This window comes from Mytilus californianus, unplaced genomic scaffold (genome assembly GCF_021869535.1).
Source record: "Mytilus californianus isolate M0D057914Y unplaced genomic scaffold, xbMytCali1.0.p SCAF_7, whole genome shotgun sequence".
In the NCBI taxonomy this organism is placed as follows: domain Eukaryota; kingdom Metazoa; phylum Mollusca; class Bivalvia; order Mytilida; family Mytilidae; genus Mytilus; species Mytilus californianus.
This window is the reverse complement of record NW_026262723.1, coordinates 97085675-97106912: the sequence shown is the minus strand read 5'-3', so window position 1 is coordinate 97106912 and position 21238 is coordinate 97085675. Positions and strand designations below refer to the sequence as shown.

The following is a 21238-nucleotide window of genomic DNA, read 5'->3' as shown; positions in this document are numbered from 1 at the left end:
ATTAAAATTTAACTGTTGAGAGTGGAGAAATATCGTAATACACGAGTTAAGGTGGTGGAATCTGTTTCTCTAACGATATTTAAACAAAGTTTAGCCTTCATTTTCAAAGATTTGCAGAAAGTTGTGTTCTTTATATGTGACGTCATCAGGCATGGTCGTCTTTTTTCATGACGTCATAATAGGAAATTCAGAAGAAACCAAGAAAATTTTACGTCATAATTAAATTTTGACCAATCATTTGCCGAGAACAAAATTTTCTCTAAAGAGAAGAAATGTTTTTCTCACACCGATTGAGAAATGTGAAAAAAGCATGAAAATTAGAGAAAAAAAATAAGGAATAAATATCAATAAGACAACATCCCTACAGCACAATAAAAGCAAAAAAAAAGACATCGAGAGGTCAATATACAATCTTTTCCTAGATGTCTCTGTTATTTGTGTTGTTGAGTTGCTGTCTTATTGACATTATTTTGACAGGATTTTTTCACTTTTGTGCAGCAAGGTTTAATCTTATTTCAGAACAATCTCAATCCTTTTTCAATGGGTTTTTTCAGACCCAAAAAATAAAAATTCAGTTGTAATAAAGTTGGCTTTAAAACTTTAAAATTTTATAATAATTCAACCAAATTACTACTTTCTCGACTACTTAACAACCTTGATACTTAATGAGCAAAATGTTTATTATAATTTGGTGATAAATTTGCCTATATTTCCAGATCAAATCAAATTATGTTTCATCACAGAAAAATTAGCTTGATTATTATTATCTAGTGACACAGATTAATACCACTGACAACAAACAATGCAAATTTGTTCCTTGCAATCAATTCTTTAAATATTCTATTCACAAGACAGAATCCTTATCTCATGAGCATTGGGGTTTATATCAATGAGTATTTATTCAACCCCCTGTCACACCTGACTACAAATTAGCTATTATCTTTTTCATGATGTTATACTAGATGCTGACCTGGACATGACTGTTCTTAGGCAAAAATCAATAGTCCCATATATACATAAAATACTGTTGAGATTTGATAAGACAACATGACATTATCTCATAAAGTTATGGCAGACTTTTACTGTTTTCTATTAAACAAATTATTGTCTGGATTTCTATAATCTAAATTGGTTTTCAGTGAGTACAGAAAATTGATTGAAGATTTTTAAGATAATATAGCATTTAACTTATCTACAGGCCAATTAATATTGATTGTCTAGCATTAATTGCAGAAGAACCAAGATAAATTATATTGTATTTAGAATTTTATAGCTAACATATTTCTTATGGAAATACCAACAGGCTCTGTGGTCTTGTGATAGTGTGCTGGCCTAGAGTCAGGAGCCTGTAATTCAGTGGTTGTTGTTTATTTGCTGTGTATCATTTTTTTTTTTTGTTCATTGTTTTGTACATAAATCAGGCCATTAGTTTTCTTGTTTGAATTGTTTTACATTTTTCATTTCAGGGCCTTTTATAACTGACTATGCAGTTTTACTCATTGTTGAAGACCGTGTGGTGACCTATACGTGTTAACTTCTATGTCATTTGGTCTCTGGTGGAGAGTTGTCTCATTGGCAATAATACCAGTGCCAGGGTAGGCAAAGTATTACCCAGGTGGGAAATCCTGTATGGGAAAACCAACCAACTAAAACTAAGTAAGACATAATGAATCCCAGCGAAGTAAGAAATAAACGATATCACATGGCTCCTGCTCATATTGGTTACACCAAATAGGAACAAAACAAACATCAACTTAAAACTTAACCATTATGTCTGTCATTTCAAACTTGTAAACTTAGACACAATATTTAATTTGAATAATACATAAAAAGTGAAATCATTATCAATGCTAAAAGTAAAGGATACTTGAAGCAAACTTAACTACATCAAATTTTAAATGGTTTCAAAATGACACTCTATTACAATGACTACTAGTGTTGGTTCTCCATGACAACAAGAGATTCTGTGGACAACAAATATTTACCAAATTTCAATAGGCAATATTTCATTATTTACAAAGCAATTGATAATGTATAATGTACAAAAAGGCTACAAACATTGGTCTTTTTTCATGTTTTCAAATGGAACAGAGAGACTTGAGTCTTCAGGAATTATTCTTTGTATAAAATCTATTTAACCATTTTTTTCTCAGTGACAATATACTGTTGACAATTTTAGATGAAGACACTGATAGAAAAATCAATTTTTTACTGTAAAGACTGGATAGGTTTTTAATATCTACAAGATATTGATTTTTGGCTTCCTGGATACGGATATGTATATTCTGTGTATTTAAACAAATAAAAGGATTGGGTGCTGGTGGTATACTGGGAAAAAACTCATCAATGATACCAGGCTTATAATTTTGTACACCAGAGGGGAGTTTATTTTTAAAAAAACTCATCAGTGCCACTCGAATAAAAAAACTTAAAGACTAAAAATGTACCAAATTGAAGATAAATAAATGGGGAATGTGTCCATGAGACACAGATTATGCCCCCCTTTGCATATAACGTTATAAAGGGACATAACTCAAGAACTGTAAAAGTGACGCTACCAAAATTTGTACTTGATCTGAGTTTTGTGGTAATAAGTATTGTGTAAAAGTTTCATAACATTTGGTTGAGGCAAACTGAAGTTAGAGAACGGAAACGAGAAAATTAAACAATTTTTCTGTTAAGGGGCATAACTCTAGAATGATAAAAGTAACGCCACCAAAATTCAAACTTGATCTGTGTTTTGTGGTAATAAGCATTGTGCATAAGTTTCATAACATTTGGTTGAGGCAAATTTAAGTAAAGAGAACGGAAACGAAAAATTCAGCAATTTTTCGATCTGTAAAGGGGCATAACTCTAGAACGGTAAAAGTGACACCACCAAAATTCAAACTTGATCTGTGTTTTGTGGTAATAAGCATTGTGTATAAGTTTCATAACATTTGGTTGAGGCAAACTAAAGTTAGAGAACGGAAACCAATTTTGGGACGTACGGACGTTCGTAAGTACAGACGGACAAGGGTAAAACTTAATGCCCCCTCCTTTACGGCGGGGGCATAAAAATTACCAAAGGTTTTACCAAAAACAGCTAAGGTATTTAGGGTAGAAAATCCTTAGTCATTCGAACAATGCAAAGTTTTGTAAATGTTAATTCGTGTCAACACAGAAAGGATTGACTGTTGGTGGCTTACCTACAAAATTATCTTTTAAGAAGCTGAGGGTTCTGATAAAAATGTCCTACTCAAAGAAGAAATTTGACAATCAAACCCATGGTCAGATTTTTTTTAATTATGTAAAATTGTTTACCTCTGAAGACATTATACAAAATAAATTGTTTATCTCAGTTTTAGGTATGCTTTCAAGCCCAACTATCTGCAGAATTGGTAATATTGTGTACAACATCATCCAAAGTAAGCACTAATGTAACCATTCAATCAAGTTTTTAGGGATAAGATTAGTTTCTTCATATACTGACACCTCTCATCATTTATAACAAACATTTCTTATATTTTCTGTTGATAAATTTAGAAATAATTAAGAAACTTAGTTTCGTTTAAACATTTTTTATTTGCTTAATCTGAGTAAAATAGATGAGATACAAATAAATCATACTTATGAAGTCTTCTCCATATTACAATATAAGAAACTAAGGTTCATACTCCCTCACATAAATTTGCCTTAACATGGGTTTGGCTATTCATATAGTTCTTCAAGTATTGAAACATCCTTGGCTTTCAAATTATTGATTATGAGTGTTCCTCCTGAAGGTAAATGCAGGAAAGCACTCTGTCTCCACAAAATTTTATTTTTTTTACGGAGTCTTTTTATATTTTAAAATGCTGAATTACAGGTTTTATCATTAATTTTCAATGTTTAAAACGATTCTGGATAATATTTAAAGAATGGATGGATGGTCATTTATCAGATACATCTTGAATCATTTTTATGACAAGATCATTATATATTTAATACAATTGAAAGAAACTGTGAATACAATAACAGCATTAGGGTGCTACAACAGGTACCTAAACATTAGACAGAAAACACTACCCCAACAGTACAGCAACCATTTCATATAACACTGAGAGGGTGGGAATGTTAAATAATTCTAGCATTATAATAGTAACTAAAAGAACTTAAAAAGAATGCAATTGTGTATGAATTCAAGTACTCTCAATGGCCTAAGAAATTGTCTACCACTTTTTCATTTACTGACATATATTCAATATAAAAATATGCAAATAATAAGGCTAAAGTCTTTCTATTCAGGATATTTCTTTTTCTTGAGTTGCAATCAAATTATATAACATTGATGTTTTTCTTCAAACTACAAGCCTTTTATTGATTAAGGAATTCTTGTATAATTAGCTTATGAAAATCCAAAATACCTATCTTAGTTACCAAAATACCTATCTTAGTTACCAAAATACAAAAAGCAATTGCAAGCTTAAGGTAGTCAACATTTACTATTGGAAGAGTATTATAACTTCAAGATTTATATTTTTTAATTAAATAACAGCAGTTTCCAGAAAGCAAATGTTCACAGTTTTCCAATTTGCTGCTGCTTAATCACCAAGTAATTCATATCTATTTGGTACAAATTTCAGTGGACTGCCTGTACCAACTCCACATATTAAAGCAGTATTCAATGAATAATGAATCAACAGTATTAAAATAAGGAAATGTGGTATGATTGCTGATGAGACAACTATCCACCAGAGTTCAAATGAAGGTGATAAAAATTATATGCCACCTTACAGCCTTCAACAATGAGATAAACCCAAATCGTATAGTCGATAATAAAAGGCTGCGACATGAAAAATGTGGAACAATTCAAAAAAGAAAACTAAAAGCCTAATTTATAACCAAACAATTTTCGTAAAAAAATAAATAGGACCAAGGACAACCACTGAACTACAGGCTCCTGACTTGGGACAGGCACATAAAGAATAAGACGGGTTAAAGTTTTTTTATTACTGATTTGTTTGAACATTCATAATTGCTTTAAAATGACTCATTAACATCTAGTTTATTTTTATAAAAAAAAGTTATGGAGAAATTATTTTATTACTTGGTGTAATGTAGAAATTATTTAATTACTAATGGTGTGATGTAGATATAATTGTATTACTTGGTTTGATGTAGAAATCATTTTATTTCAATAGAATTTATACTATTACTTGGTGTGATGTAGAAATTATTTATTGCTTGGTTTGTAGAAATTATTTAACTACTTGGTGTGATGTAGAAATTATTTATTGCTTGGTTTGTAGAAATTATTTAACTACTTGGTGTGATGTAGAAATTATTTTATTTCTTGAAGTGTTGTAGAAATAATTGTACATGATGTGATGTAGAAATAATTGTATTACTAACTTGGTGTGAAGTAGAAATAATTCTATCACTTAATGTGAAGAAGAAATAATTCAATTACTTATTGTAATGTAGAAAAATTTTTAGTTTTGTGTGATGTAGAAATAATTTTATTACTAGGTGTGATGTAAAAAAAATGTCTTTGTGTGATGATACAAAGCCTCTTTGTTTTAATGTTGCTATGGAAAACATTTCCCATATTGTGCAGAATATAACAACTGCAGGTTAAAAAGTATGAACATTCCATTTATTGGCTTTATAGAAGATATTTGAGACTAAAAATGTGCAGCTTATTTAATCTTTTCATTTCCTCAAATAGTGAATTATTTTACAGATGTATAAATTTTTCACAGTCTATAAAATTCATGAGGAAGAAAATCTATAACTATGAAAATGAACATGTAATTTATTGTCCTAAAGTGGAATTATTTTACATGAAAGGATATGATGTTAAAATAAGCCACATGCTGTGGGATAAATGTTTAATCAATGTAAATGCAAAAGAGCTGTATAAGTTAAGGTTGTATGAAGTTCAGTACATATATCATGAACTGTAGTCAGAAGTTAATCTGTACAGTTCAACCTATTTTACTAGTTTATTCAGCAGTTAAAATGCTCATTATCATCTAATAATAGACATCTAATAAAGAAAGGATGAAATGCCTTTTTCTGCCTTATTCAGAAATAGATGTTGGTTCTAAAGCAACTTTAATGTGTTTAGGTCTTACTTAACATAAATTACTAATTCCAAGTGTCTGATTCTGATTTCTATGAAACAAAAATTGAAGTTGAAAATAAGTAAAATCTATGACCATCTACAAAAATTGGCTGCATGATCAAAACATAATAGGTACCCTTTTCCAATTAAATTCTATTTTTACTGTTTGCCCATTACTTACTCATTTAATGGAGAAAATTTTGATGGAGAAGATTTTGATGCCAATTTACTGTTTTCCAATCACTTACTCATTTGAGGAAAATAGATTTATTGTTATATTTTATAAGTCGCCCACCAAGTCTTTATTTAATGAAGACTTGGCCATTTACTTCAGTTTTATATTCTATCTCTTACTTTAAAAGCTGTGCAGATAACAAATATAATGGCATGTTATATGAGCTAATGTTCAATTTTTGTCTGTTACATTGAAATTTCATCTGTTAATAATTAATGATAAAATCCTCATTTAAGTCAGTTGAAAAATGTCATATTCAATATTTTCTATAGAATTCCTGAACAGTAGATGAGTAGTATATTCCCAAGGCTTGCTTTACTTTCACTAAAAATAAATCTACTATGAAGCATGTCAAACAAATGCATTCAATCTGCATAGAAACACTATGGTTTCACTTTGTATACAGCATTTCTTCATGAATTTTTAATTCCAAACTATGGACTTGTGTTACCAGTCCTATTTATTAGATGATCTATCACTCCTGTGCTATTGCATTATATTTGGTATATGGTCACTATTACAACATAGCAACACTAAAGCAAGGTTCCTTGTACAATCATATTCTTAATTCAAAGTATTTTATTGTTCAAATATCAAACGTACATTTAAACAACAAATCCTTTCTCATACAAGATGGATTGAATAATCTGATAGTATATAATATATTTCTGATAATTCATAGATCATTCAAAATTGCAGTGAGTCAGGGGAGACAATCATATAAAGGACTGAAAGTAAAAACTATGAATGATTGATTGTTGTTTGTTTAATATCCAATGGCTAACATTTCATACATATTCAGGATGAAGGCAACTTTAGCATTGTTCAAAACGACAAATGGATCAGACACAAGTTTTACAACTTAGTAACGTCTTCTACAAGGCAACTTTGAAGATGAACAAGTTGACGTTACGCACGGTATTTGGTCTATTTTTCACTTGACCATTTCTTGATGCAAAGTAGGACAAAAACAAATCAATTCTACGCATTATTAAAAAGTAACTTGTCTGGATACATCATTTGAATCAAATTAAATAAAACCTGATTTTAATAAATTTAATGTTATGTTTTATTATATAACTAAGCAATGATTCTGTGTTCATAATGCCATTTTTGCAGTATAAGACGTAACAAGAACCAACCATCCAAATATAAACGAAGAAAAAAATATAAACTGCTGAATGGATTTCAATAAAATTTGTACAGGTTGGATATAATATGATCATATTCATGGCGTGAAACGGTCACGGTAAATATCATGTCAGTTCGCAGTCTAGCGTCCATTTTCGAAATTCCACAGAGCTGTAAGATATGAAAATTCAAGTACACAAAAATGAAAGCAAGCACTTCGATATTATAATATTTTCACATAAATTATAGAAAAGGTATGTCACCTTAACATTAAAATGTGATTTTATTAGATTTTACGAACACATTTTTTATTTTAACATAACTTACATCATTTTATTATTTTCAGCATTTTCCGTGTCTCCCTTAATTGTTACCATAGAACTATTGTTCAAGATTTTTCAGTACCATGACAATTTATGGTATTTCAAATTTGTGACAGACAAATGAACTATGAAAACAAATGTTATTACTGAAACGTGATTTTTTTAAAGATTTGTTTAAGCCATCAATGTTAAGGAAACGGTCAATTTTTCATCAATTTTCTGCAAGATGTCTGTGTCTCCTAAATATGTTACCACGTCTAAATTGAACGTTTTTTGCACGAAACGTCAATGTAACCTAATATATATAATTTTATTTTCCATTGACTAAAAGTCTTGCATGTCATTTGCATTTGACACGTTCTGTATAATGATATTATTTTGGGAGATAATTTTTTGATAATTTCTTTTAAGGTAATAAATCAACATGAAATTTGACTTCCATCAAAGTTTTGTAAACCATGTGCTGATTTTAAAGGCGTCCAATAAATAATAATTATATTATGCAAAAGGTTAATTATTTTTGATGCAAAACCTTTGCGTTTTAAGGCGTGTAGAGTGGTTGAAAAATTGCCAAGCATGATTCTCTTGAAATAATCACGCAATTTTCAAATTCATGGGTTAATTTTCACGTAAAATTTTGCGAACATTATCGGAAATTTTCGGATTAGTATATGTAGCACAAGCTTTAATAATACCGAAACTTTCGATTTTGGGACCTAGTCACAGATATGTCTCCGCTGGTACGAATGTTTGTTTTATACACTAACAGTCATTTCCACGCATCCGATAAACAGGCGTATGTGAAAAATACTCATTTCAAAGGCTGTAAATCACTTTTTAATTTTAAATAAAATGAACAATTCTAAAATAAAGTTTTCATTCCAAATTCTGAAAGACCCTGATATTAATCACAAACTGTAGTTTAAAAACTACAGTTGAAGGCGGGTTGATAAAATTTAAACTCTTGAAGCACAAAACAGCTTTGGTGCTGGCTGTTTTCATGCGATATCTATACCTAGACTTAGATACTTGTAATGATGGAATCCTGACCATCCTAGAGGATATATATTTTGCAACAATTGACAGTCTTGGGCAATGACAAATATTTGAAATATATACTTTCAATAAGTTAATATTATGATGAAATAAAGATTTATGTGTAAAAAATATATAATCAGTCATCTTAACTGTCTATTTATTTTTTTTTTATAAATAGTGAAACATCAAAATGCCAGCTGTATAAAAAATAATATTGAGGTTTTTTACAGTTATCGCTTGAAATAATAGAAAAACAACGTCAAGTAACGTTACCATTACTAAACTGAACACCGTGCGTAACGTCATTATATACTGTATCATTCTGATTCCAGCAACAGTCTAACAACACTTACAATAGTCAGAAATATTTTATTTTAATATTCAAGGCGTTTTTTCCATGAGTCAACTACAAGCTATACAAACATCATTCTCCTAATGAACGCTGTAGGTTTTATTGGGAATTATAACTTGTTAAGAACCTCCCTATCAATTTTTTATTTGATATAAGTACAAAAGTTACTTGATATAAGTACAAAAGTTACAGTTTATATTGAAGCGAAAAATTTACTTTTTAATTTTTTGTTTTACTGTTTCAATTTACTACAAGTCACGTTCTGTCTCAAAACAGTAAGTGCAAAATTGTTTCAGTACTTTAGCCTTTGTAAAAAAGATAACAAATTACTTGATGCATATGCATAAACTATCTCTTCAAATAAGACTTTGTATTAAGTCTAGTTTGCATTAAACCCAATAAAATTTCTAGTTAAGGGTCTGGATTTAGTTTGAAATCATTAAAAAAGAAAATGAGCTAATGGAAATCAACTTCTTAAATGTGAGCAATCTTTCCCAAATTCCCCAAATTGTTCTTTTCAAATTCAAAATAATCCCTGTCCAGACTCAAAAAAGAAAAGATTGTGTACTAACTGAAAATTTAGAGAGTCTGCCAGTCTAGAGTTAAATATCATATCTCATATTATTATGTATGAGCCTAATACCATATGCAGTAGGTTTACCATGATCTGATAAACAAATTACTATTGATAAAAGGCTCTTACTTTTTTATGCACATTTCATTTAAATTTAGCTTCATTAGACGTTCCAGGGATCTTGGAAAATTGCTTTAAAGAAAATGTATAAAATTTCATATGCTTTGGCTGATTGACTGACTGATTGATTGAAGGTGGCTTATGGTTTGATGGACTGATTGGTTGAAAGTCTATTAAGGTATGCTTTGATTGAATGATTGATCAAAGGTGGCTTAACATATGCTTTGATTGAATGATTGATCGAAGGTGGCTAAACATATGCTTTGATTGAATGATTGATTGAAGGTCCCTTAAGATATGCTTTGATTGACTGATTGGTTGAAGTTCTATTGACATATGCTTTGATTGAATGATTGATGGAAATTGGCTTAACATATGCTTTGATTGATTAACTGACTGATTGAAGGTGCCATAACATATGCTTTGATTGATAAACTGACTGACTGAAGGTGCCATAGTATATGCTTTGATTGATTGATTGATTGAAGGTCGCTTAACATGTGCTTACCTCATTGCCACACAAATTGAATTAAAATGTGGAAACTTTTATTCAATGTTTTTATGACCATACATTTAAGATCTCATCTGTACCTACCTAGCCAGTTTCTGTCTAAATAGATGGCAACAAATGAAGGAGGAATGGTAAAATAATCCACAAAAGAAAATATTTCTAACCAAAACAGTAACTTGTCGTTTGCTGCAACAAACTGAAAAAAAAAGAAATATCATTTTGACACATGTGTTATTGTAAAGTCATGGATGATGGTTGTAACACATTTGATATAGGTTTTAAATTCAATAGGTACAGTAACAATTATGATGGAGACATTCTCATTATGTTGCTACTGAAAACCAAAACTCAATGTAACATGCATTTAAATTACTATTTGCATTCAAGCAAGAACAATTAAATTGAACATCTGTACCCTGCTTGAAATGAACTGCAAAAGGTCAAAAATATAAATAAATAAATATTAACTTAACTATTGGATGTGAAACTACTCATTACCTAATCATTTACAAAGATCAGACCTGTATCTCCTAGAAAGACTGATTATATTTAAGAAAGAAAATTATAACTTTCTTGAAATTGTCCAAGTCTAAGGGTTGTACCAGGTGAAAATAGGTAAATTGTCCAAGTCTAAGGGTTGTACCAGGTGAAAATAGGTAAATTGTCCAAGTCTAAGGGTTGTACCAGGTGAAAATAGGTAAACTGTGACAAAATCTGCATGTTATCCGTAATTACTCTGTACAGAATTTAATATGATATATAAATACAATTATAATCCTTACAGATGGTTCATCATTGTAAAGATTTTTTCATTTTCATGAAATTTTCTAAACACTAAATAGACAGAAACCCAACCACTCAAGTTAACCGAAATAGACATTAAAAGGTCAACATGTGGTAAATGTGGTTATCAATTCATATTCATTTATGAATATTAGAAACATAACAATTTTTTAAAATTGGGATGTGCTAATACTACAATACATGAAGTTGATGCTAACATTTCACATGGGGTATAATTGGGCTGCTGTTTAGCAATATATACTTTTGCTTTTTTCCTTGATTTGCATTTCTCATCTTTTATGTATGACAAGGAGAAAATCTAATTCATGTTATCAATCTACTTTATTTCAATGATAAAAACTGGAGTATTGTTACTGAAACTGTAATACAGTTTTTTCCAATAATCTTTAACAACAATGGTTTACAATCCTATCACCAATCGTGGATCAATTGATATCTTACATCAAGAATGAGTTTATCAAACAAAGATTTGATTTTAAGAATTGATGAACACCAACAAACAATAAATTTTCTTTTTTCTATTTACACTATACAAGTTAGAATGTAAACAGCTGCAATAAAGAAAAACTTCAATATCATATCTTTTTTTTTATATAAAGAACACATAACAATGTGACATCTATTTGGGATGCAAATCATTCATATTTACATATGTGATTCATCAAAAAAAAGAGTCTTAAACAAAAATCACTACAGGCAAAGGGAGCAAAGCCTAAGATCAGAACTTTTTATGAACCTCTACTAGAGATCATAATGACAGCTAGACCCAACATAAAATCTGAAAAATAAAATTGTTTGTGACCTTATCTTAGTAACCTAAGCTTGTATGTAGGGGTAATCAAATGAATAATCAACATGTAAAATCTCTACCATACTGTGTAATTCTATCATTAAAAATAGTCAATGGGAAATGTGGAATTAGCAAAAATTGATTTAATTAAAAAAAAAATCTATATAAGCAGATGTCATCTTATTGCAACTCTCAGAAGTAACAAATCTGACTTAATATCAAATTATCATACAAACTGAACAAAATTTCAAACCATTTTTGCTTCAATATTTTACAGTTGCCAATTCTTTGCACCATTTTCTAAGAAAAGCAATTTCCAAGTTGAAAACAATACATCAGATCTATTACTATTTGCTATAAAAAAATTAAATCTATTTCCATCTATGTCAAAGATTTGAATCATTTGTAGAATATCAATTACATTGAACAATTCTTAGTTATTACATATAAAAAGGATGAAAGCAACAAGAAAAGTTGAATATTTTTCCAAGACAAAAACCAAAAGTAAAACAGATATGGCTCTAGAAGATACACTGGCATACAGTCAACAAAATTGAAACAGTTCATCAATCAAATACATTATCAATATTGGCAATAGATATTACTTATTATCAAAAGTGTATCCTAAAGGTATTTTCTAGTAGTGCAAATAAATCAACAATTCCTAAATATCTGACGACTGAAGATATATATATATATAATATATATCTATATCAATTGATTGGTGGTTGCTTTACGCCTCCTCAGCACAAAATGGCTATATTGCGGCAACAACTTATTTATATATCAAGACGATATCAATACATAAATTTGAGACTTATTCATTCCATTGTGAAGAATTTTTTTAAAAAGAGTTATTGCTTTAGGTTGTTAAAATTTTATACTCAAATTACAACTACACTTGGTTTGACTTTATAAATCATTCTGATCCTATAAACTGAAAAAAAAACTGTGTAGGAAATATAACCAAAAATGTCTCATGATCTTGAAAACAAGACCATAACAAGTACATAAATTTCCGGAGAATTGTAATAAAGGAAAAGACAATTTTCTAGTGGTATTGATGTTCTAAGGAAAGCGAAATAAGATCTCTCTCCTGAGAATGAAATCCAATCTCCAAGACAAAATCACTACCGTTTGTTTCTTTAACTGGAAAACTAATCTAAATACTCACTCGGATGAAAAAATATATCATGAAAAATACGTTGAAAGCAAGGTCTACTTGCTGGGAAGGACTGTCTGCCCATGGGTCACAGTTTTCTACTTCCTCCCTGAAAACATAAAAAAAAATTTTAAGGGTTAACTTTATTTTCATTCAATATAAATATTCATCTGACAACGTACATTTTTTCTCTCTGAAACACACAATGGTTACTTCACAGTGATGATCATAAGAGACATTTAATTATTTTATATGGTTATCTACAATTTCTATATGATTAACTTAAATTACTACATCAATTAGCAGATAAATATACTTTGTGTAAAAGTTTTCTGACATAATTAACATTTGCATCATCATCTAATTAGGCCAGAAATCTGGTACTTCAAAATACATTTATAGTTATCAATTATACTCCCACCCAATATTTTCTAAATCTTTACTCTAGATATTTTATCTCTGGAAATATGGCAACATTTGGAAGTTGGAAGAATGAGGCCAAAAATTTTAAAAGTTTTGAATAATAAAAAGACTTAAGGCATTATAACAATTCATAAAAAAAACACAATATGTTGACACAGGAACTAAGAACAAGTGTTCATCAAAAGCAAACGCAGTCACAGTAAAACTTAATTTACACAGTATCTGATTCTATGTACTACAATAAAATGTGACTTATTTTTGCCCTTTAGCCACGTATAGCTTGGAAAATGTAAAACCTGCTGTTATATTCCTGAAGGCTTGTATCTAGAGGAACGAAAGGAAAAAACATCCCACCCAATGACCCAAACAAGGTGCAAAAAATCAATCTACCATAAAGAATTGAATGCTTCTTTTTGTAACTATATTGGTGTGGAAAAGCACTGACCGAAGCACATTTTGTATGAAGCGGTGAAGTGCTTCATACTAAAAACGTATGTACAATCAACACTTTAACACCCTTATGAAATTACTAGTTGTCAAATCGAACATCTTTAACTAACTGGTTACTTGGATAATCTTTTGACCGATTAACCGGTTAACTGCTATAAAAGTTCACTGACAGTACTTTACAAATAGATGTTTATATGGCAAGATGTATTGAGGTGATTGTGGCATCCTTTCCTAGATCTTTCTGTAATGTTCATGTCGGTAGGTTAATGGTTCGAGTAGTATACACTAAATTTGTCTTTAAAATATTTTGCATCAGTACTTTGTTTGAAATATGACCAAACCTGTGATGTGGATGCTACATTTACATCAACTTGATATTTAACTAAAGTGAAATAATGAACCAAATCGTAATCTTTGATCAGCCTACATGCAATTGTTCAAAGTATATTTATAACCGTGTAAATGATGTTTACTTAAAATTTTGCCAAAAAGCTGATATACAATTTGTCTTTGTGCTAATTAATTATGTAAAATGGACTGTTTTCATGTTAATCAAGTAATCAATATACTGGACAATGGATTTCATTAAGTATCACGTTGATAATTTTCAAATCAACCCTTGTTATTTATAATATCATGACACTTTTATATAAAATGTATTGAAATTGAAAGTAAGTAGTCCAGTGAATCGGATAACATTTTTAGTATTCGATATTAGGTCCTTTCGACGGTTAACCGGTTAACAGATTAACCGTTGACAACACTAGAAATTACCAAAAAAGCATTCAATTCTTATAATTACATTATGCTACAACCATGAAATCATGAGTTATACAAAGCTTTGTGTTTGTTTTTCTGTGCATAGTGATGTTGTCATGGGAAGCATGTGCAGTCAGGAATGTTGCATTTTATTGAGAGAAATGAATGCCTCTGGATTTATGTCAGCCAATCGAAAGTAGAGATTCTTCTGAAACAACATTGTTGAAGGCCGTATAGTGACCTATAATTGCTTTTATCTTCGTCCTTTGAACTCTGATGGATATTTGTCTTATTGGCAATCATACCACATCTCCTTATTTTCATATTATGTTATATTTATGATTGGTACTAGTTTGATGTATATTCCATGTATCATGTGTATCTAGTATGAGTTATATCAGGTATGCTGAAGACCAATACTTAGGAACATCAAATACTTTTAACATTTAGGAACATCAAACAAAAATAGGCCTTATCAACAGTACATGTTCATCTTTACCTAAGGGTGTTGCAACTTAATTCGCAATCAGGAAGAAAAATTCAAATCAACTTAGAACAGAAGCAATGACTACTTGGAAGATGCAACCCGCAGACTGACACTCCAACAGAAATCACATATTTCACCATGTTTATGAAATCAATATGATATCACAGCTAATCTGTCTGAATTGAAGTGTCCAGATTATATTATCCAATTCATTTATCAAAAGAACTATCAAGATTTTGAATGGATTAAAATATTTTACAATTTTTACAATTTAAGGTGGTACCTAACACTACAGGGAGATAACTCTGTAAAAATCAACTAGACGTTTTAATCACGTTGTATTGTTAAGGAAATATTAAGCTTCTCAATGATCAAAATTAGTGTTTGTCAAATTGCTATATAACCAATGAAATTTTTCTGATAAAGTTGTTGGTTGAAATTTAAAAAATTTTTTATATTTTTGTCAAAGGGTCAAAGTAAACATTTTGTCAAAATTTTATGAAAATTAAACAAGCCAAATTAATATTAGTCAAGGTGTTGGGTACCACCTTAAGTGGACAGATAATGGCCCCTGTATATCATACATCCTCCCTTTCCAAAGACAACTGTTTTTAATTTTTTAAGAACAGTAATAGATAAATGATAGTCTATGCTTTTGCTGATTCCATTGATGTCTTTATTGAATATGTTAAATGGTATTCATTATGTTCATTTCATTTATACAAATACTATAATTCACCTACAGGTAACAGCAGTATATTGTTTGTATACAATAGAAATTGATCTCCAAGTAGCAATCAATATTTTAAAATAATTTTTATTCTATTAGATAGGTATAACTTGCAGTATTGGAAATTAATGAAGGAAACAGGAATCTGAAATTTAATATCTAGTGTTCATATGTGACTGGTGATGCAAACACAAATAGCTAGTCCTTAGCAACATATTAAGTTTTCAATTAATATTTTATAAACTTCACCATTGAATGAATCATTCAAAACTTTATGTAATTCAAAAAGCAAAAACTTACCCAGAACTACAAATAAGAAAAGCCTCTTAATATTTACTGATAAATGTTTTTTTTCTATAATTTTTTTCCACAATATATATTCTATAAAATTAACATGCTTAGTATAGAATATTCCTAATATAAGCAAATGAGTATACTAAACGAAAATTAAAAAAAACAACTTCAAATCTATCATTTACACATAATGAATTAACACTGCATCATAACAATCAAAAAATAATAAGAGGTGTTATGATTGCCAATGAGGCAACTCTCCAACAGAGACCAAATGACATAGAAGTTAACAACTATAGGTAACTGTACAACCTTCAACATTGAGCAAAACCCACAGTCAGCTATAAAAGGCCCAGAAATGACAAATGTAAAACAATTCACTAGAGAAAACTATCGGCCTGATTTATGTACAAAACAATGAAAAAAAAACCAAATATGATATACAGCATCAAACAACAACCACTGAATTACAGGCTCCTGACTTGGGACAGGCACATACAGAGTGTTGCAGGGTTAAACATGTTTGTGGGCACCCAATCCACCCCTAACCTGGGAAAGTGGTGTAACAGCACAACAAATGAACAAACTATAAAAATCTGTTGAAAAGGGCTTAACTCATCAGATCGATACAAAGCAGAAAAAACAAGTAACAAAAAAACAGACAGGACGTGGCAGGGTATTTATAAATCCCTAAAACAAAAAAAGTCTGTAAGTACAGATCTGAGAGTACTCGCAGTTACTGACAGCTAGTTTAAAGCCAATAACAACTTTAGAAAAAACATGTATCTAAGACAAAAGTATCAATCAGTACACATCCAACATCCTATGGATTTAGTGAAAAGATGTCATTAACAGTAAAAGAAAAACATGAAAAAAAGCTTGTTTCAATCAGCTCCTACTGACTCAAAATTATAGATTTATAAAAACAGAGTCAATTATAGTTGCCTGATTCATCAGAGTCATCAGGTACAGTTCTAAAAGGGTCCAGTCATAGCACTTATTCACAAAAATTTGATCACAATAAGCAAAGTATTTCACATGTTCAGAAAAAAATATGAGTATTAGCATTCAACACTTACTGGATTTTTTAAAGGTTTAACGTGCAGTTAGGTTCCTTATAAAAAATCCAACTGGACTTAAAATAATATGGTTGTCCAAGAATTTGCCTAGCTGTATAGCAAATAGTATTCAAAATCAGCATATTAAAGAATATGAATATATCAATACAAAGATTGATGCTATTTATATTGAATATACCTTATTCTCAACATTGATTCAGTAATCTATACTTCTACTGGTACGGTAATCCCTTAGTAACCATAAATTCTACATCAAAAATACTAGGAAGAAATTCATATATTATGGACAATAATTTATATTTGGAGTCCAGGGCTAGTTTATATAATAATATGATAAATTCCTTTGGAGCACGGGTGGGGGGATTTGGTATTGATGGCAGATAAAATTGTATCTGTTGAATTTATTCACTACTTTTTTTACTACAAATACTTGCCACTGGACAGTAAGCAACCAACAATCAATCAATCAATCAATCAATCTACTCAGGTCAATTTAGAGCTTGACATATGTTGTATTATAAAACACACATATATATTGTTGGACTGTATGCGCCCTTAAGCTGCCTTTTGTTTTTATGTTTCTTATTGTGAGTAAATGATGTATACCTTGACATCTTTTATTCATATCCTCCATCATTATCAATTAATGCAAAAATTAACAATTCTAAATGTTATCTTACGAAAATAGTAATATTTCTATTATACTTTTAAAGTGATCATTAGAGAATGTATATATGGAAGTGACAAAATATACTCTCAGTTGGATAGTAGAACATTCACATAAAATACCTTCAGGACATAGTTTAAGAAATCCAAAACAAAAACATAAATTAGGGATCCCTTAAAGTTGAGGATTGATAAATATTACTTACGTTGAGGCATCTATAAAGTAGATAATAAGCGATGCTATACTCAAAAGAAACACCAAACCAACCTGTAAAATAAATAAATAGTATTGTTGTCAAGTTCCTTTTTCCCATGTTTTTTTCTTTTGAAAAGGTTTTTGCACAATGCATTGTCAGAGACCTAGTAATCTTCTTCTGGTTTGTGACGTTATGAAATTTCATAACTTATCCCGATTAGATTAAATATTGATAAGGTCTTTGAGTCATCATGGTCATGGCTTTACTTTTATTCACTGTCACAACTGTAACAAGAGTGCACACGCTGAAATGTCTCGCCTTCTTTACTAATCATTGATATTATGTTGATAGTCCTATATATAAAGCTTTATTAAAACTGTCACATAAACTTAACATTAACCAAGAAAACTAAACATTGACCAATGAACCATGAAAATGAGGTCAAGGTCAGATGAACCATGCCAGGCAGACATGTACAGTTGACAATTCTTCCATATAACAAATATAGTTGACCTATTGCTTATAGTTTAAGAAAAACAGACCAAAACACAAAAACTTAACACTGAGCATTGAACCGTGAAAATGAGGTCAAGGTCATATAAAACCTGAGCGACTGACATATAGATCATAAAATATTTCCATACACCAAATATAGTTGACCTATTGCATATAGTATTAGAAAAAAAGACCAAAACTCAAAAACTTAACTTTGACCACTGAACCATGAAAACGAGGTCAAGGTCAGATGACACCTGCCAGCTAGATATGTACACCTTACAATCATTCCATACACAAAATATAGTAGACCTATTGCATACAGTATAAGAACAAGAGCAACTTAACATTGACCAATGAACCATGAAAATGAGGTCAAGGACAAATGACACCTGCCAGACAGACATGTACACCTTACAATCATTCCATACACCAAATATAGTTGACCTTTTGCTTATAGTATTAGAAAAACAGACCAAAACACAAAAACTTAACATTGACCAATGAACCATGAAAATGAGGTCAAGGACAAATGACACCTGCCAGTCAGACATGTACACCTTACAATCATTCCATACACCAAATATAGTTGACCTATTGCTTATAGTATTAGAAAAACAGACCAAAACACAAAAACTTAACATTGACCAATGAACCATGAAAATAGGTCAAGGACAAATGACACCTGCCAGACAGACATGTACACCTTACAATCATTCCATACACCAAATATAGTTGACCAATGGCTTATAGTATTAGAAAAACAGACCAAAACACAAAAACTTAACATTGACCAATGAACCGTGAAAACGAGGTCAAGGTCAGAGGAAACCTGCCAGACTGACATGTATCCCTTATAATCATTCCATACACCACATATAGCTGACCTACTGCTTGTAGTATCTGAGAAACGGACCTAATCACGTAACTTTAACCGTGATCACTGATCCATGAAATGAGGCTGAGGTCAGGTGAACCCTGTCTGATGGACATGTAGACGTTGCAAGGAACCCATATACCAAATATAGTTATCCTATTACTCATAATAAGTGAGAAATTTACATAACAAAAAAACTAAACTTTTTTTTCAAGCAGTCGCTGAACCATGAAAATAAGGTCAAGGACATTGGACATATGACAGACGGAAAGTTCGTAACATAAGGTATCTGCATACAAAGTATGAAGCATCCAGGTCTTCTACCTTCTGAAATATAAAGCTTTATACAAATAGTTTACGCCGCCGTCGCCGCCCCCACCTGAATTATTCGGGTTAGAGTTGATCTAGAGGAATTGGTCACTTGAGACTTGAATATCTCAAGAGACTTTGCTGTGACGATATCTGGAAGCAGTTTGTTCCAATCCTTGATGATGTTTACGAAGATGAGAGCTTAAGGGAGCAACCATTTAACTTCAAGGGGGGTTATGGTTTTTTGTCTGAGTCAGAAAATTTTTATTTAGTTTTTCGACACTATCAATCAAATTATTTTTTTTTCAAAATTTAACACAGGGTATAAGTATGGGGAAAATCTGGATTCAGAATATTTTTTTTTGTCATCTGCTTGACCACAATATTTTTTTCATCAAATTGGGGATCAGAATATTTTTTTAGGAAAAAACCATACCCCCCCCCCCCCCCTTTTGAAGTTAAATGGTCGTTCCCTAACTACTTTCTTGAATACGCTTTATATGTTGACCCCTATAAAAATATGGACCTGTTGTAATACTTATCCTAGAGGAGGGTAATGGATGTGAATGGTTAATTTTATGATAACTTGTATTTCAATAATTATGTTATCACTAAAAGTGGTCAGATGAAGACGATTTTTAAACAAAAATCATTAAATTATACTATACAAGTTGCCTTGGCTAAAACTAACCGGATATCTCAAAACTGTTCTCCAAACCAATGTCGTTACACTCGCGCCGGAAATAGTGAAAACAAGCATGCAAGTGGCCAGACTCGGACATATCTGGGACATAATAATGCTAATATATCATTAGTATAATAGTCCCAGGACATATATATAATACAACCAGAGACATTTGTCTAATACAATATATATATTGTAGTATATGTTTCTGCAAGTGACCAAGGTATGTGTATCTGTATTTATGTCAATTATCTCTTCCTTTCTATATAAACATGCTAAGATCTATCACTTATCTATCAACTATCCACTAACTGAAGGACTAAATGATGTAGATGTTAGCGACTAGTCATTTTTTTTAAAGGCTCTTGTTCTTAATAGTAAAAATGTTCCATTTCTTTGCATTTTTCGTGCAGTCTTTGGTCCAGTTCTCTAGGTTTTCCAGGTAAGGCTTGTTGCATGTAGTATAGTAGATCATAGTATATCACGTTCACGGTGATTGGGAGTTCCTATATGGCAGATAATCATCAGCAAAAGTATAACTGTTGATTAAACTGTATCTGGCAATACGAAAGGATGAGGTACTGGATGAATCAGCTGTTCACCCTGTCGCAATAGGATCGAAGTGTCCCCGGCAATCCCCCCTCCCCGGAGAGCTGACA

General features: G+C 30.7%; 1 protein-coding gene across 3 annotated transcripts in view; it reads right to left on the bottom strand.

Annotated features, from left to right (window-relative positions):
* LOC127709077 (calcium-activated potassium channel slowpoke-like) overlaps window positions 1-21238 on the bottom strand; it is an 83043-nt gene that overhangs the window by 57993 nt on the left and 3812 nt on the right. For all 3 annotated transcript variants that reach the window (XM_052214423.1, XM_052214424.1, XM_052214425.1), the window contains exons 2-4: window positions 18223-18284; window positions 13141-13237; window positions 10457-10568 (exon numbers count right to left, since the gene is read on the bottom strand). In XM_052214423.1, coding sequence (XP_052070383.1) covers window positions 10457-10568; window positions 13141-13237; window positions 18223-18284 — 271 coding nt within the window. The remainder of the gene's footprint in view (window positions 1-10456; window positions 10569-13140; window positions 13238-18222; window positions 18285-21238) is intronic.